This window comes from Pseudopodoces humilis, chromosome 1 (genome assembly GCF_049639895.1).
Source record: "Pseudopodoces humilis isolate 2021_Gansu_Grassland_sample_001 chromosome 1, ASM4963989v1, whole genome shotgun sequence".
Classification (NCBI taxonomy): Eukaryota; Metazoa; Chordata; class Aves; order Passeriformes; family Paridae; genus Pseudopodoces; species Pseudopodoces humilis.
In genome coordinates this window covers 112,727,826-112,745,645 of record NC_142200.1, presented here as the reverse complement: position 1 = coordinate 112,745,645, position 17,820 = coordinate 112,727,826, and the positions used below count along the sequence as shown (strand labels likewise).

Here is a 17,820-nt window from a genome sequence, read left to right as displayed (position 1 = left end):
ATACAAGTAATTTCTTATTCACAAAAGACAATTTTTCAGACATCCTAAACTTCTACTGACACTTAGGGAAAAATTCATCACTTATTCAGCAGCTCCACCAAGTTTTAAAATGTACAGGGGTAGGGAAGAAATTTACTACCTTCAGATGGCAATTTTCCAGTGTGATAAATGCTTATGCCACCAGGTGGGGAATGTAATTTTAAAATGGGTGAAGTCAGCTAAGAGAGGCCACTTTCATGTGTATAATTGCTCTCTCATCAGTGTCATCTCAACAGTTTCTTTTCCTAGTCCAACCATTGCCTGCCTCTGCCCAGAAAGCTCTACCATATTCATATATTTTCATCTAAAGAGAGGCAAAACCAATGCAAAGTCAGTGACAGACTAATAACTGTAGGATACACCAGACTGCATAATGCCTGCTTTATGTTTTTAATAATATTTTCAAAAAAAACCCACCCTGCTTTGATGTGGAAGGACAGTTTTCCCTGCGAATATTTGTGAATTGTGTAGTCTACCTCAATCTCAAATGTTAATAATTGAGAAATATGCAAAAACAAGATCCCAATAAGAACTCACTAACTTATGGCTTCCTTTCAACACAATTCAGTGCCTGTTTGAAATAGTTGAGAAATTTCATAATTTACTTTCTTGGGCTTTTTATTTTACACTTTTGAAAATAAAGATATGGACATCCAGTTAGCATTCAGCAACAGACTTGTACTTATTTGAATTTACAAACCTTCAAGCTTTTATGCGTGCCAACTTTATGCAATATTGCTTAGTGATGCCAAACATATTAATTTTGAAAAATAACTTATGGTCTCTAGCATTGTAATAAGACATTGTTCTAGAACACATGAAAAACTGCAACCAACTTACTTCTAATTCACCCTTGTCACATATGAATATAAATCAAATGACATTTTTTAAAGGTTTATTCTTTTATTCTTTACTCCTACTGCTTTGTTAAACAAAAACAAAGAAACAAATACCTTCTTCATACCTAAATCATTAAATACCCAAGACAAAAGCATGTTCAGAGTGCAAGGTCCTCTTCCCGATTCCTAAGCGCAAAGAGGCACTTGTAACTGGTTTTTTCCCCCCACCAAAACTTAGAGCACATGTGAAACTGTGAAGACAACAACAGCCTCACATGGGGTAACTTGTTTAGGCTCTATATCCAAAAGATATGGATAGCCAAGATGGTATCTTGCTTCTGCTGTTCCCAGTCACTCTCTTCCACCAGGGTTTGCTCTTCTGCGCCAGCACAAGTTCTTCTACAGCTGCTTTATACATTAAAGACCTGAAATATTTTTAAGCCAGCTCAGAACTCTAATCTAGTTCATCATTATATGTTTACACAAATGCTTGTGTTTGCCCTGGAGTGTGGCTGGTTTAGGATGGATGGTTGTTGTTGGATTTTTTGAATCATTTCATTGACAAAGTTTATATCCCAGCCTCAAAAACAATTGGTACTGGCAGAAGTTTGGGAGACCTTTTCTATGGAAGAGAGATACTAAAGAGAACTGCTAAAAAGTCAGCTTTAGAAACATAAAATCAGCTTTCACTGAAACACAACTTTCAGTTCTACCCTTAGCTCATAATGCTGAACTGAAACGCTCTTTTACCTTTACTAAGAAAAAATAGGTCAATCAAAATATAACTATACAAGAAAATGCATAAAAACTTCAGCATACCTATTACCAGTTCCTCTTTCTGGACATAAAGCCTATATAAAAAGCTGCTGAAAAGAGCAGAAGAATATTATTGTCAGGACTTGTTTTCATACTCAGAAGACCAGCAAGTTATATTCAATTGCTACACATTCTCCCATCTTTGAACTCTGTACCTTATCTCCAAGAGCGTACATCTCTGGCAGAGAGACCGGGTTTTTGTGGCATCTTTATACTTTCACTGCTTTTACACATTTGAACTTTTAGTGCTAAAGAAAACAAATGCTAAATCTCAGCCCTTTCTGAATTTCATAGAGTAATGCAGCTCATTGCACAAGTTTCTTAAAAACTATCTTTAAAATTGAAGGATATATTTCACAGATGTTCCCTGATTATGCTTCCCAAAGGAGAGCCATACCTAAATGTTACCATGTTTGAACACATGGAAAACAACATCCTTTAAGAATTCCCAGTTATGGCAATTGTGTACTTGCTAGGACACATTGGTTTAAGTATCAGTGGCAGGTAGAACAAAAAAAGAATTCTCATGATGTAAAATTTCATAGGTTAAAAGCATGGGAGACATCAAGATGGCAACTTCCTGAATATCCGGTTATTCCAGAAACAGTGCTGCTAATCCAATCTATGCTTAATTTTGCAATGTGGAAAAACAAACTAAACAAAAAAAACCAAGACAAAACAAACAAACAAACCCCACAAAAAAAACAAAAAAAACCCAAAAAAACCCCACAAAACCAAACATGAATCTGTTTTACACAATCTAAACTGAACTAATTTCTCTACAACTATGTACATTCTCATTGATTTTTTCATATATGTGTGTGTGCATGTCCTTGTGTGCCTCAGTATATATGTACATGCACACACACACATATATTTATATGTGTGTGTATACATATATACACAGTACTACTGCTCAAAGATGTATTTTGGATCTCTAGAATTTTTCAGACAGAATTTTTCATTTCAGAAACAAAGTAGTTAGGGAGCACTTACAGGGTAAAGTACTACTGAGTTACATTGGCTATAAAAATTAGGAGAACTCTTAACATAATGCAAGGGCCCAGGTCTCAACATTTGAGCTTCTACTACAAGTAGACCACAAATACTAGAATTTAATGAGCTCTGATGTGTATTTACCTACAGCTGAAGCAGTTCTATACACTTTTTAAAAAGTTACACAATGTGCTGGTTTTGGCTGATGTAGATTTAACTTTCTTCACAGTGGCTGGAATGGAGCTGTTTTGGGTTTGTGCTGAGAAGAGTCATGGTAAATAAATATAGAGATGTGTTTGCTATTGCTGAGCAGAGCTTACACAGAGCCAAGGACTCTTCTGCTTTTTGAACTGACAAGGAAGTTGGGAGTGCATGGGAGGTTGGAAAGAGACAGAATGGGACAGGTGATCCAAACTGACCAAAGGGGTATTCCAGACTACATGACATCATGATTAATATATACAGAAGGAGGGCGGGGTGGGGAAGACATTCGTAATGATGACATTCTTTCTTCAGTTTTCTTGCTGTTACCAAAGAATGTCACAAAGTACCACCTTTCACACTGCAATAAAAATACACTTATCTAATTAAAATGTGCACAACTGTTTCAACTTTTTTACGCTTCTGAATTTTCAAGATTATTATATGCATCTTTGAGTTAGTTATAAGAACAAATTAAAGTACCATTCATTTGTAGTTTAGTGTTCCAGTATTACATACAGAACTTCTGAGAGGCTTAAAACAGAGAAACACATTAAAGTTCTAATTTACATCTATTATTCCTTCATAAACATCATCTAACAAAGTCTAAAACTACAAGAAAAAGTATAAACCACATTCTGACACTTAGACAAGATAAAATTTCCCTTTGATGTGAACTGTTTATATTATCAAAACCAAACATCACTGCACAGTCCACACATATGATGTTATACATTTATACAAAAATATCTAGCAAATTGCCAAGCTGTCAGTTTTAAAAGAAATGCTGTAGACAAATTGTATCTGTAAGCTGTGGCAAAGTGTTATCCATTCACATAAAAACCTGAACCACTCATATTCTAAAAAGGTACCCCTAACATGCATCTGTCAGATTCTTCTAAGAAGAGTTTCCTTTCAACTAGAGATGTTTTTCAGTGAATTAATATCCCAATTTCCTGTAAAATACTTAAGGAACTGCCTTAAGTCTGTAACTGTATGAACAGCTCAAGAAAATATTTTTTTTTTTCCTTTTATCTATGGAACAGAAATCTGAACAGTTAAAAAATGGTAAAGGATTTTGCTTACTGAGATATAACCCTTTTGGAATGAACTTCATTCAGTGCCTTTATCAGGCCTAAAAGCTGAATAACCAAGCTTATCAAGAAATTGCATGAATATTTACATTTTAGAGGGAGACATGGAAAAGTAAATATCTGCAAAAAGACAGCACAAGCATTAGCAAATCCTATTCTATAACTGATTTCAAAGAAGGTGTCAATTTCACCTAACTTTAAACTCCTCTAAGAGATTCATGCTAAGATCCCTCTGTAGCAAATGAAGAGAGACAAACACATCAGGTGGTTGATTCATCTCATCAACTAAACGTAACTGCTTAAGGTAGATGGGATGATATTCATTATTGAAATGCCTATTTTTTTCCATTAGTTTCAGTAATCATCTAGATACTTGACTTGAATAAGATGCCCAGCTTTTAAATTGCTACATATAAGCAAGATTAATACCAGACACATAAAGTCTTCTTTCTGACAGTAACTTGTGTCTCACAGTAAGGTATGATTTAGATGACTTTGTAAGTATTTGGATTTGCTAGAAACTAATATACAAGATAATTACCTAATAACTACTTTTCCGTCTAGCAATCACATTCACATCTGGCAATCACAGTATGGATTAAATGGAAAAAGAAAAACAACGAGAAAAAAAGCAGAGAGATGAAAATTTTACCTGAATAAGATGGTGACTTCATTGTTTTCCTTTGCATAGAACTTAAAATTCTCAAATCTAAATAAAGTCTGTTGATCCAGATGCCCCCAAAAACTATGAAAGTCAATAGATGAAATAAGCACACAGGCTCATAACATAATAATCTATACATATTATATTGTATTTGTTATTCAAATGTATTGCTTCCTAGCTCACTTACAAATATCAGCTAAAAAAGTAAAGTTACGTGGGAAACTGAACAAAGACTAAAGAGAAGGAAGGAAGAGATTTGAGACACCTCCTCATTCCGTTCAGCTCACTACCAAACCACAGCAATGGGCACCCTTGAGAAACAGACCAGAAGCAAAACAGGACAAGACAACTAAATGGAACTGTCACATGATCCTGTGATGAGAAAAATATTTAATTGCAGAGTTTTCTTCTCCAAATTCTCTCTAAAAATCCTTTCAGGAATAAGCAAAGCTTTTATCAATTCTTCTTGAGATAGAAAGGATAAAGATAATCAACATACATATTAATTTGTAAATAATAATCAACAAAACCTACCAACAAATTATATTTACATGTCCTTCATCTCCCAATTTAATAACCTGGCACCTTCCTCTGCATAAAAATACACTACAGACTACTTGTCTGCAAGTGGGATCACATAGTTATTACCACTGTACTATCTCTCCAGTCATAAAATCATTTACCCCTGCTTGTGTAGATTAAATTGTGGAGAACCTAGAGAGATACTGGGCAGTAGCCCAGGAAAACAGCTCTCTTCAGCAGAATAGATAGCAAATGCAGCTATATTGTCTGTCTGAAATCATGGGGTACTTAAATTCAAACTCCTTCAGTTGGAATAGACAGAACAAACCAAGTCGAAAGACTAAGTTTGAACAATCCTTGACAGAGGTTTGAAATCTTGCTTCTATGAAAGAGCAAGCAACCGAACAAAGGCCACACCAGGAACTAAATCCCAAGACCCAAATGAAAAGAGAAAACAGCTTTAACTGACTGTCAAAGAAATGGCAAAACAGCAAACAGGCTCTACAGGAAACATCCAAGACAGCAAGATGACACTTAATGGCACAAGAAATTCACACACTACACTATATACTGAGCAGCAAAGTAAAGCGGAACAAGAAATAGTAAGATTTAGAAATAGTAAAGATTTGCCAAGATACTAATACAACTAACATCTAGAATATAGAAAAGAATGGGAAAGGCAGAAATAAACCCACCTGAAGTATTCCAAGTCCTGCAGTTCAGATGTCAAAAGAACATAGTTTATCTAAATGTAGCTCATTTAACATTACTTAAAATAAAAACGAAAGAATTCTATCAAACAAATGCCAGTAACATTGGACAAAAAGACATTACAAGATGATAAATTAGTTTGATGAAATGCCTGATCTTATTCTAATAAAAGTATTCATTCATTATCACTATTGTCTCTTTCAGAGAGATAATAACATAATAATTATTATGGATTAAAATAACTGCTGCACAACTTCTGTAAGTTCTACAGGAATAACTATTTCCAAGAAGTACATTGTTGATTTATAATGTATTGTGGCAGTAGAACAGTTTTGGGTTTTTTCCTCAAGATAGTGGTTGAAAGTCACCATGGAGTCTATAAAATTATTACATGCTACACCCCACCCCTCAGCATTAAAGTAACTCTTGCTGGATCAGTACCGCTCATGTGATCCAAAAGAAGTACAGAAAACTGTTTTCAGTCTCACTTTCATAGGAAAATAACCTGTGCTATGACTTTAAGCTACTTACAAGCCTTTGTGAATATAACTCTACTCAGGATAGGAAAAATACATAACATGGACTAGTCCATGCTACTTACAAAGTGGCCAGCTTTCTTTTGGCCCCAAGATTTATTTTTTTTTCCTTTCTCTCCTGTCTAGTATTAAGTTATCTCTTATGATGACAATTGTATAATGGTCACTGGAACATTTTTCCAGAGGGGGAAAAAAAATAAAGTATGTATGGAAATGCATATGGAAATTCAACACACTCCCTCATATTTCCCAACACAAAAATGCTTTAAATAAGTGAAAATACTATGTCACCACAATAAGCAAATGTCATGCAGCTACTGCAGGTCTCTACGTGAGAAATCATACCAGAATATTGATTTATGCAATGCTCTCACAAGATATGTTTATAAACAGAAGCAGTGACCAGTACTTGAAAATAAATCTGGTTAATATAACACAGTATACAGACAGAGTGTATAGTCCATAAACAGAAATGAAGATCAAGGAATATTTTCTCCTCCATAGCAGAGAAGACGAGGGACACAAGTAAAATAGTATCTCCAATTACCACTGAAATGGGAGTTTCCTCAAAATACCACAGCAAGAAAACTCCTCAGCATTAGCACAAGAAGCTAAATAAATAACATTATTCTGTGCATCATTTTTCTAACATTTGAAAACAATTTTGTTTCAGAAAGATCAAGTTAGATCATCAACTAATGTAGAACTTTCTTTCCTGCTTCTTAATGATACCTGAGGGATCTACTCATAGTTTCTCAACAACTTTTAAAGATCGGTCAAGTTCTCAAGGAATTATGATGTGATTCTCTATTCCATGAAATCTCAAAATTCAGAAGAAAATAATTTCTGCCTTTCTAAGATGAAAATGCTCTCTCACATCTCTTTTTGGTTTGGTTTGGGATTTTTTTTGTGCATCAGTAGGTAGGCAGCACTAATTTTTTGATTTCTTAATAGCCTTTAACATCTACTTAAATCATACAAGAAAAACCCCACTAAAAAGTCTAGTCCAAGCACTGCTTAAGTCTACAGGCTCTGATTTCTCCTTCAAGACTTGTGCTAAGATACTCTGTCAGTTCACCCTGCTCCTTGTGAACAGGCTTCCATTTCAAAAAGCCCACTGTCACACACTGTACTAACCAGGCACCTTGAAGGTGGCATCCAGTGAGTGCTGCTGTTTGCAAAGCCTTTTTAGCATTCTTAAATTACTATGACATTGGGAAGACTAATATCTTAGCCTGTCATTTTAAATACTACTCAAGCATATATTTTAAACACAAAGACATCTGTACTTTATCTGTGTTCTCTTTTCTGACTGTAGACAGACAAGGATCACTGCTTCCATGATTTTGCCTGTGGAGTAGAACTGACAAGTAATGTCCCAAAAGACCACTTACTTGAGAAACTGCAACTTGTAAGGGACATTTTATCCTCAATCCTGCATCCAAATAACTGGATAAAGAGGTAGAAAAAGACCTGCCAAAGTTCTAGGTCTGATATGAACTTCCATGTACAAAGACAGGGTATGAGAATAATAATAAATATAGTATAAGCAACAATTGTATTTAAAGAAGTATTTAAATCTACAGAACACTACTCTCAAACAAAAATTTCCTACAAAATATTAAAAACCCATAAGATATCAGTGAAAGCAAAACAGGCTTCTAACAGAGGAAAAAGAAGAAATAAATGTAGATGGGATAAGAAAAATTAGAATTCAGTGAGCCTGAGAGCCACAGCAGCATGGTTTTGACACCTCTGATACCACTATTTTTAAGCTGATGTTTAAAAGAGCAGAATAACTTCTCATCAACAACTTCTCCTTCCAGTTATAAATGAACAAAACAAATTGATTATTTCAGAGAAGCTGAAAAAGATGGCACATAACTAGTTACACCAAATTCTTAGTACACTTTATATACCCAGACTATCACTCTCAGATCCAATGTCACTCAGAGATTGTGCTATGCATCAGGAATATTTGGATAACCAATTAAGGCAGTCTTGCAATCACCTCACTAAGAGCTCACTAAGAGCTATAAACATTAGTCTTCCAATGCATGTGACTTAAATATTAAACATATTATAAGGTTTCCCTCTAGAAGCCATTTTAGGATTTAGGGATTTCTAGGGATTAGGTGTCAGTCATTATCATTCTGGCACTAGGAATTCACAAGCAACAATTTTAAAAATGGCAAAATTAATTCTGTTCAAATGCCAAATGCCTGAGTTCTTGACTCACTCTTAATTCAGAGGAGCAATCTGTAGCTCCCCTGATGGCTTGGAACCTTTAATTACTTATCACAGCCTGCAGGCCAAGCATTCTCACAGCTATAAGGCCATCACAGGTGTGGTGGTAATTGATACTGTTTACATACATCATTTTATAATTTAAACACACAATTCTTTATCTATAAGGATATTCTACATGTAGATGAATAAGTTATTACACTACTGCAGTTAGTTCATTCTTGCACCAACTTAACTCATGGTAACCACCATGTGTTAAGAACAGACAACATCAAAACAGGCAGGCAAGCAGCTGTTGTAGGATAGCTTGTCACTTGCACCTTGTTTCTTACTCATTGCAACTTCCCTATCTGCTCCAAGAGTAACCATGAAGATGGAAGTCACTGGACTAAAAGTTCCGTGCAGGAGTACTTACCATGAGTATAGGATGCTTGCCACTACTGGTGCAAGTTTTCAGTTTTCTTTTGCTTTGCAAGCCTGCAGTCAGCTACAATAATTAAAATAAAAAAAGACAAAAGGATTCACATCTCAATAGCCACCTTCTCTGCTTGACAATCAGTGCTCAGTCACAACAGCTGAAAAGCTGAGGGAGAGTGGAAGGGAGGTTTGGGATTATTTTTTTTTTTAATCTTTTGAATTTCACAGGGCAATATTATATTTTTATCTTCACATTCACTAGCAACTTATACTTGAATCAGGTCTATCTGCTTTAAAAATACTATAAGCACATTTCTAATGGTTTTACTAAACTGAATGACCAGTTTCAGGCTTCCATTAATATATTTCAACAAACTGTACAACAATGCTATGTATCTAATAAGAAGTGATCTCATACTAGTCTCTAATAATCTAAATTTATGGTAATTGTTTTTCTTTCCGTGAAATTATGACAGTTGGGAAGGCTGGACTTTCCAAGAAATTTCATTTCAAAGGAGCATGGGATGGCAAGCATTTAATAACTTGATAGTTCATGTTCAAAGATGGAATTTGTTAAGAAATAATGGTGAATCATAGCCTTACCTTGTGAAAAAAGCTGTAGATTTAGATGATCATGTAATTATGTTAACATAAGTACCTCGTGCAATTATCAGGTAGTCTTTCACAAAATGTCACACACAGTTTTTAGAGATTATATTTTTAATTAAAGTTCCATGCAAACAGTTCAAGTTTGTTTTTTCCAATTCAATACTCTACCACTGCCTCCACACAACAATGCAGCTAAGATACACCACACTTCATTAAGTCCCAGCACAAAGAGCAGAAAACATTACTGTACTTGATAAATCCTGTTAATAATTTTTGTACTGCAATACTACTTCAGAAGAAGAAGATTTGTGTTGTAAATAATATTGTTTAAAATATTCTAAGACTTCTGTTCTGTTTGGACAGAGCCCACAGCATGCCTATTCCAATTGCTTTCACTGTGACTCAGTTCATAAAAATTTTATTTCAAAAGGTTACTACTCATCAAAAGAAGCTGCAGATCAGAAGAAATACAGGTAAGAAAAATTAGTTTCTGTTGGCTCTTGCTCAGTGCAAGCCTTCAGAGTCTAAAAAGGAGCAGTTCTTGAATTCAGAAAGGGCCTTGGATAAAAAAGTCAAATCTAGACACTCAAGCCACTGATCGTTTTTCTTTGAACAAAATGTCCAAAGAAGGACTAGCTCTGCAGTGCTCGGAAAATGTAAGTAGAAAGAATGCTAAATTAACTGGATAACCAAGAAGCCTCCCTTTTCCCTGAAGGTAGACCTCAGCCAGTTCAGTCCAAGAAATATTAATTCCCAAAGGACCAGAGGTTTTTGCAGTGTTGATACTTTCCTGAATTAAATGGGGGAAATCATTCTAATTTCCTTCCTTTGGAATTCTTCAAATAATGTTTGACAAAGGAAGAGTATTGAGACATTACAACAATCAATAAATTCAGTTTCTGTTGCCTGAAAGATTTAGTAAAGGAAAGAAGAGAACTGAACATCTCAGTTCTGGAAATAGTAGTTTATGTTAATACAACATGAATGATTATCTGGAGAAAAAAAAGAAAGCAAGGGAAAAATCAGGCAGATGGAGTAAATATATTCTCTTCCGTATAAGCTCAGGTCTCAGAAATGGAGGGATAAAACCCTTTCACTGGCGAACTTTTCCAAATTCGGCTAAATTCCATTGACACCAGCAAGAAGCTTCTACATACTCCTACAACTGGTGCTGCCAGAGATAAGGATTGTAAAGCCCAAGACAATCAGATTTATATTAAACATAAACTTTTTTTCTTAGCTTTTTCAAGCCTATAATAGAGATTCAAATGAAAAAGAATTGCCATCTGTTGAACTGCATCAGACTAGTGACATTGCTTCTTTTAATTTATTTAAGCATCTGTCTTCAAAAATAAATTGGTTAACAACTCTTAATACTCCATGATTATTTGGTATGTGATGCCAAAAATTGCTACAATAACTAACAAACAAAATAATTTCTGAGAGCTGTGACAGGTCTGTCTCTTATCTTCATTAAATGAAGATATGACCAAATAGGAAGGTGACCCTTATTAATTAGTTTATTAGGTTTTTTTTAAATTTGTTAACAAACAGCCAAATAACCATACAAGACAATCCTCAAACAGGAAGAAAAATTAAAACAATATGATGTAGTCATAATCCTTTAGATTCTGATCACCCTCCTTCACTTTCTTCACTTTGTTTACACTATGTTTAGAGTTGCAGAATAAGTGATAATTATTAAGCAAGGTGGTTTCAAAGATTAACAATCTGAAGAGGGCATGAAGGAAAAGCAGAACTACAAAAATAGGAATAGGCTGACTTGGCTAGTATCTTAACCTGCTACTGAATGGTCTCTGCAGCTTTCATGATAGCCAAATTACAGAAACTTTCTAGATCTTAACAGTCTCTTCAAATGAGCATTTTAGATTCCAGGTTTTTTACCATTATTAAGAGAATTTTTACCATCATTAAGAGAATCTGGATTTTAATTTGCTTCTTCATTTCCCAAAATTCTCACCTAAATTTAACTTTTTCAGTATAAACAAGAAATTATCCAGATACATCTTAACTATAACTTCAAATTTTCAAGTTTGTTGCCTTAATTTATATCTGACCCCTATTTGAAAATGCTATTAATTTCTTCTAAAATCAAAGACCAAAAGCACAGCAAAAAAATAATATTAAAAGACTATCATACTCACCCCATATATGAACTTCAGACCTGCTCACATCAGATTTTCACTGTGTACCCACTGAATGGTTTCTTCTTCTATCCTGAGGAGTTCAAGATGAAAGAAAAACCCTTTGCCTCTCATCAGCAAGTTTGCAATTGTAATCAAGCAGGTTTGTTAGCAACTTACTGAGTTACAGTGATTTGGAGTATTAAATTAGGACTGTAATTTTATTTTTTATATAAAAACATATGCTAAAATCAAGATAATTTGCAATTTAATCAAGAATTCTGCATACTTGTTCTACTTTTCCCCATCAATAGAATGTGAACAAAATTAACTTCACCTCATTCCCAAATAAATCTTTTAGCTATTCTATCATTCTCCTTCCTGTGTGCTTTTATTAATGCTTTGCAAACAATCTACTGCTAGTTTTGTGAAGCTTGTAAATTCTGCACTAAGAACCTAAGCACTGATCCACATCTAGAACTGAGATTTGTGGAGAGATGTGATCATGCTATTAATCCACCAATGATTTCCAGAATGTTTGATTTACAATGTGAATATAAAAAAGTAGAAGATTCCACTCAGCCTATTATGAAAATAACTTTAAAAATAAAGTACTACAAGGACTTCCTTGAACCTCAGTGTGAAGGGTAGCAATTATGATTATGAATATTAGTTAAATGAGCCATGTAGTCTGCTAAGAAAAATAGCACTGATTCAAGTGAATCTGAGCAGTGAGTGGCACACAACAGACACTGGTTATATCTGCTTTATCTCGTGGCCACTGCTTCTCTGGGCATGGAATGAAATCCAGAATCAACAGGTGTTTTGTACAACACACTCAACAAACAAATATTTTGAATTACAAAACTAACAGCTAGCTTTCTTCCAGCGCCCAGAAACATTTTGAACTTTCCAAGTCACATTCAATTAACCTTTCAGACACTCCATGGCTGCCTGCTATGATTAGAAGTTTATTCAACCAGTGTGTTGTCTCAAAACTAGCATTCTGCTGCTATAAAATCCTAGGTTCAGACCCATACAGATCCTTATAGCTGCTATTTTATCATGTGTATTAAACAGAACATGCTTCCTAAAAGAGAGTATGGTACTCTTCCCAGTTCTCCTTGATACCAGCTCTGAAAGGTATCCAAGTGATTCCACACAGCCCTCCAACCATCAAGGTCTAAACCTTGCTGTAACTAAATGACACTGAGGAAAAGTGATGATCTACAGAATCTTCTGTTTTGTCCTACAAACAGATGCAGCTATGGAGCTCTAGACAGAAATACACTGTGCTAGAAACAAAATACAGCTGCAGTAAAATATAGCTGCAATAAAAGCAGATACACATTTTCAATTTAGAACTGTAACTTCTCAATGTCTTGTATAAAAAGGCTGGGCAGATTAAAAGGAAAGCCACAGATAATACTGGTTCAATGAATCTCTAAAACCTTATAACAAAATAACTTTCATCCAGGCTGTACCTAAAATTCCAGCTTTTTCTGTGTGTGTCAGAACAATACATCAGACTTTCAATCTGACCAGAGATGTACAGTTTTGATAGAAAAGAACACTTTTCTATCAATTTAGAATGAGATGTTTTACAAAATTGCAAGTTGGCATGATTTAATATTTATATGTTCATAGCACTGGTGGCTCAATTAGTTATGATTAAATGCTGTGCCAGCATAAGAGAGGGTAGTTATGGACCCCTTCCTATGGAATTTATGTCAAAAATTAAACAGAAAATTAGTAGGGTGGGCAGTCCTACAGACTACAAAACCATGCCATACTTAAAGTTTTCTACTGTCAAAAACAGCCTGGCTGGGATCAGATTGCAAATGTCTGCTTACATTTGCAACAACACACAGCTTTAAAGAGCCTGAAACAAATTAGGATAATTTAAGTTTAATTGACATGTGTAAAAGATGTCCTGGGAAATACAAAACAAGTTATACAATATTCACATTAGAATGAAGCACCTCCTGGGCTTAGAACTTTCATTTGTGTCTTGCATAAGTTTAAAAAACAAAACAAAAAATAAAGATCTGAATAAATAAAGTATCTAACCACACATTACTTAAGAAAAATAAAACACAATGTGACTATAAATATTCAAAAATTCTTCATACTACTGTAGTAAAATGGTTTGGGTAGGAAGGGACATTAAGATTATCAACTTCCAAACTCCCTGCCATGGGCAGGGACACCTTTCACTACCCCAGGTTTCTCAGAGACCTGTCTAACTTGACCGTGGATACTTTTAGCAATGAGGCATTGAAAACTTCTCTAGGCAACCTCACCATCCAGAGTCTCACCACCCCCCCGTAAAGAATTTCTTCCTTGTATTTAATCTAAGCCTACTCTCTGTTTGAAGCCATAGCCCCTTGTCCTGCCACTACAGGCTCTTGAAAAAAGTCCATCTCCAGCTCTCTTCTCCCCTTTATGTACGGAAAGATGGTCTTAGGCCTCCCTGGAGCTTTTTCTTCTCCAGGTTGAACAATCCCAACTTTTTCAGCTTTTCCTCATAGGAGAGGTGCTCCACTCCTCTAATCCTCTTCACAACCTTCCTCTGGACTGACTCCAACAGGTCCATGCCTTCTTGTGCTGAGGACCCAAGAGCTGGACACAGTATTTCAGGTAAGGTCTCACCAGAGCGTGAGGTACTATCTAAGGTATTTCTTTTTCAGTAAGACCTATACACATGATATTCAGAGACCATCCATAGAAGAGGTCCCTCGAACTTAATCTTGCATTGTGCCAGGCCAGCTGCAGATCTCTTTGCATGAATTCTTGCTTTTTTTCACCACAGGTCCCTTCCTACTAAGTTCTGATGGAATTGTTCTACAAGGGCCACCTGTAGAACACTTCTCCATTAATACAGGATAAACAAGCATAATTTTTTAGCAGGTTTATTGTTTTTCACTCTGACAGCAGGGTGGTAGTGTCTCCCACTCTATGTACTCCTATCCCTTTCAACAAACAAAAGCTGAAACTGTGTAAGAGATCTTCAAGGGATTTGGAATGTGAGTGGTCTCATTCTCATATACATGGTACAAAATGCCTATCTGTGAGTCCGAGAATTTTCTTAAAGCAGTTCATTGGTGTAGCTGTTGCAGAATTAAAGTCTGAATCTCTAGAAGATCTTTCTTCAGTGTATTGATCACTAGTATTTTTTAAATTAAAATACAACATAAGAGTCTGAAACTAAGGCAGGTCTCTAAAGACAATATTTTTTAAGAGCATTAGTTAGAGAAGAGTGATCTGCCTTTGTTAATACTGTCAGCTTGCAGATTCTCATAGCAAGAGATTAACAAGAGTTACTATTTCCAGAAGGACTGATTGAGAAAAAGAAAATAGAGCAGTATTATAAGATTCTGTTATAAAACAAAATAATTTCAGCCATATCCCATTTGCACAGTCACACAAAACTGCTTCACAGGTAGTCCACTGGAACTCTAGCTAGATCAAGGCAAGTTTGGGTCAGTTTTCAGATTTGAAAGACTCCAGAAAATTGAATTTTCTTTATTTAGGATGAGTATGCAGCTTGTAAATGCAGAAGTACAGTTTTTAGTAGATCTTACAGCAGACTTTCTCTTTTTATAAAAGCTGACAGGATTAATTAAATTCAGAGATTTCTCAGCATTTTAGCATATGCTGCACGTTCATCTGACATTTTGTTCTAACTTCATCATGGTTTAACCCCAGCCAGCAACTAAGCACCACACACTCAATTTCTCACCTTCCCTACTGCAAAGAGAATTGCAAAAAAGAAAATAAAACCCATGGATCAATGTAAGAACAGAAACAAAATAAAATATTATAATATTTCAGTATTATAGTATTATAATTTATTATAATATTAATATCAATTGTAATTAAAAGAAGGTAGGGCAGAACAAAACTCAAGAAAAACGAATTATTCTCACTGCAGTTTCTTACCACCTGCTGAAAGATGCCCAGCCAGACTACGAGCAGCCATTGGCAACTCCTGGTCAACTTGCCCCGGTTTATATACTGGACATGGCATTCCATGGTGTGGAATATCCCTTGGGCCAGTTCAAGTCAGCCATTCTGGATGTACTCCCTGTCCCCACCTTGTTGTGCAGCTCCTCACTGGCAGAGCATGGAAAACGGAAAAGTCCTTGAGGAGTATACACTCCTCAACAACAACTAAAACCTCAGTGTGTTATCAACATTACTGTCATACTAAATTCAAAACACAGCACTGTACTAGCTACAAGAAAGAGAATTAACTCTATTCCAACTGAAATCAGGACAAACTTTCAACAAGAACATTTGAAGTGTACTAAATGGACAGTACATATCCTCAGCTATTGTGAGATGTAATCATTAAGATCACAAATGACCCAGTCTTTGGCATACGTGGACTATATGATACCTCAGCATGCAATCTATACAGTACATACTATCATCAGAGAGAAAGTAAATTCATCTTAATTTCATTAAGGTTGTAAAAAAACAAGGCTTAATAAAATTCAGAAACAATAGATAAAGTTCTTCAGCTCTCCCCAAAAATTCAATAGGTACTACACTTGTACTAGTTGTAGGACTAAATAAAGTGTGTTTAAATGCTGCAATAGTTTTGAACTAATTGCTGTAGGAATGATCCAAATAAGTTTCTGCTCTTCCAATTTTCCTGAACTCCTGTAAATCTCTGACAGAAATATAAATGCTTTTCAAGGGCAATTTTGAGCTTACACTTGAAAGCACATTTAGACTTACCCATATTTAGAATGGACTAAAGATAAGGAAAGGTTGCTGAGACAGGAGTGCCCCTCAGTGGCAGTATGTTGATATAAAATACAATTATATGATACTTTAAAATCATATTTTCATTACTTATTTTCATCACTCAAGGACAAATGCACCATCAAATCACATTCTTTCAAAACTTCATCATTACTGAGAATCTGAGGGGGTTTAGCACATACAATTTAATAATGAATGAATATAAATATGTACATCATGAGGTAAAAATATTTACAATGAAACAACAGTTTATAATATTTATAGCTGAGTGTTTTGTGGATGGGTGTGTGCATGTGCCTACACTTTCCTGTTATATTTAAGAAGAGAGATGGAATTTTGCGTATAGATTTCTCACAACAATTCTGCAGCATTCAAATTGTTTATTTTCTTCTGTGTCAGGAGCAGCAAGAAAACATGCAATAGTTCTTTGAGAACTTCAAAAGCTACAGGATCTAAATTGCCTGCAAGGCTTGCTGTGTGTACCAGCTTGTATTAATTTGCTCAAAGACTAAAACTGTGCCACGCTTTGTACTGTTCACACACATACTGCTTTCAAAGTCTGTCCCAGAACCCTGCCTAGGTTCCTTCCTCCACAGTGTTGATTAAAGAAGCATAAATCAAGAATATTCACTACTATAGACTTACACAAATGGCACCTCACTGCAGCTGATCTGGGAACAACTGAAGGATACTAAACAATTTCATGGCAGAATTGGAATAGAATAGACAGCTGTTATACTTTGTATGTTCATTAGCACTTGTTCTATAATCTGGCTATTTCAATATTCTTGTTAATTTCAATAAAAACAGGCCTTGAAGCATAACTATAGTTTAAATATTTTAAGCTAGATAAAGCTTAAATACAAACAGAAAGAGCCTTACAAAGATTCTTAACAACAACCTAAACAAAGGCACATTAAATTCACAGCTATGTATCAGTGATTGATGTAATAAGCATTACTTTGTAATTTAGCCTAAAAACATGGTGCTATTAATTACATGTAGGAAGATACTGGCAAAAAGAATGGAGGTCCTTACTTGGATAAATATATACCATAATCTGTCTTCTATAAACTGTTGTTGCTTTCCCTTCAAAGAGTAAGAGTGTTCTCCCAACGGCACCCCCTCTATAAGCTCCATGACTATGTACAGTCTCATAAAAGAAATTAATAGAACATTATATTTATACAGAAACTATTTTAAAATAGAGTA

The 17,820-nt window shown here is 35.1% G+C and overlaps 1 protein-coding gene across 1 annotated transcript in view; it reads right to left on the bottom strand.

Moving 5' to 3' along the window:
- NEK10 (NIMA related kinase 10) overlaps positions 1-17,820 on the bottom strand; it is a 65,737-nt gene that overhangs the window by 38,479 nt on the left and 9,438 nt on the right. Inside the window, 1 exon segment of the mRNA XM_088054230.1 lies at positions 9,081-9,142. Within this exon segment, the coding sequence (XP_087910356.1) occupies positions 9,081-9,142 (62 nt within the window).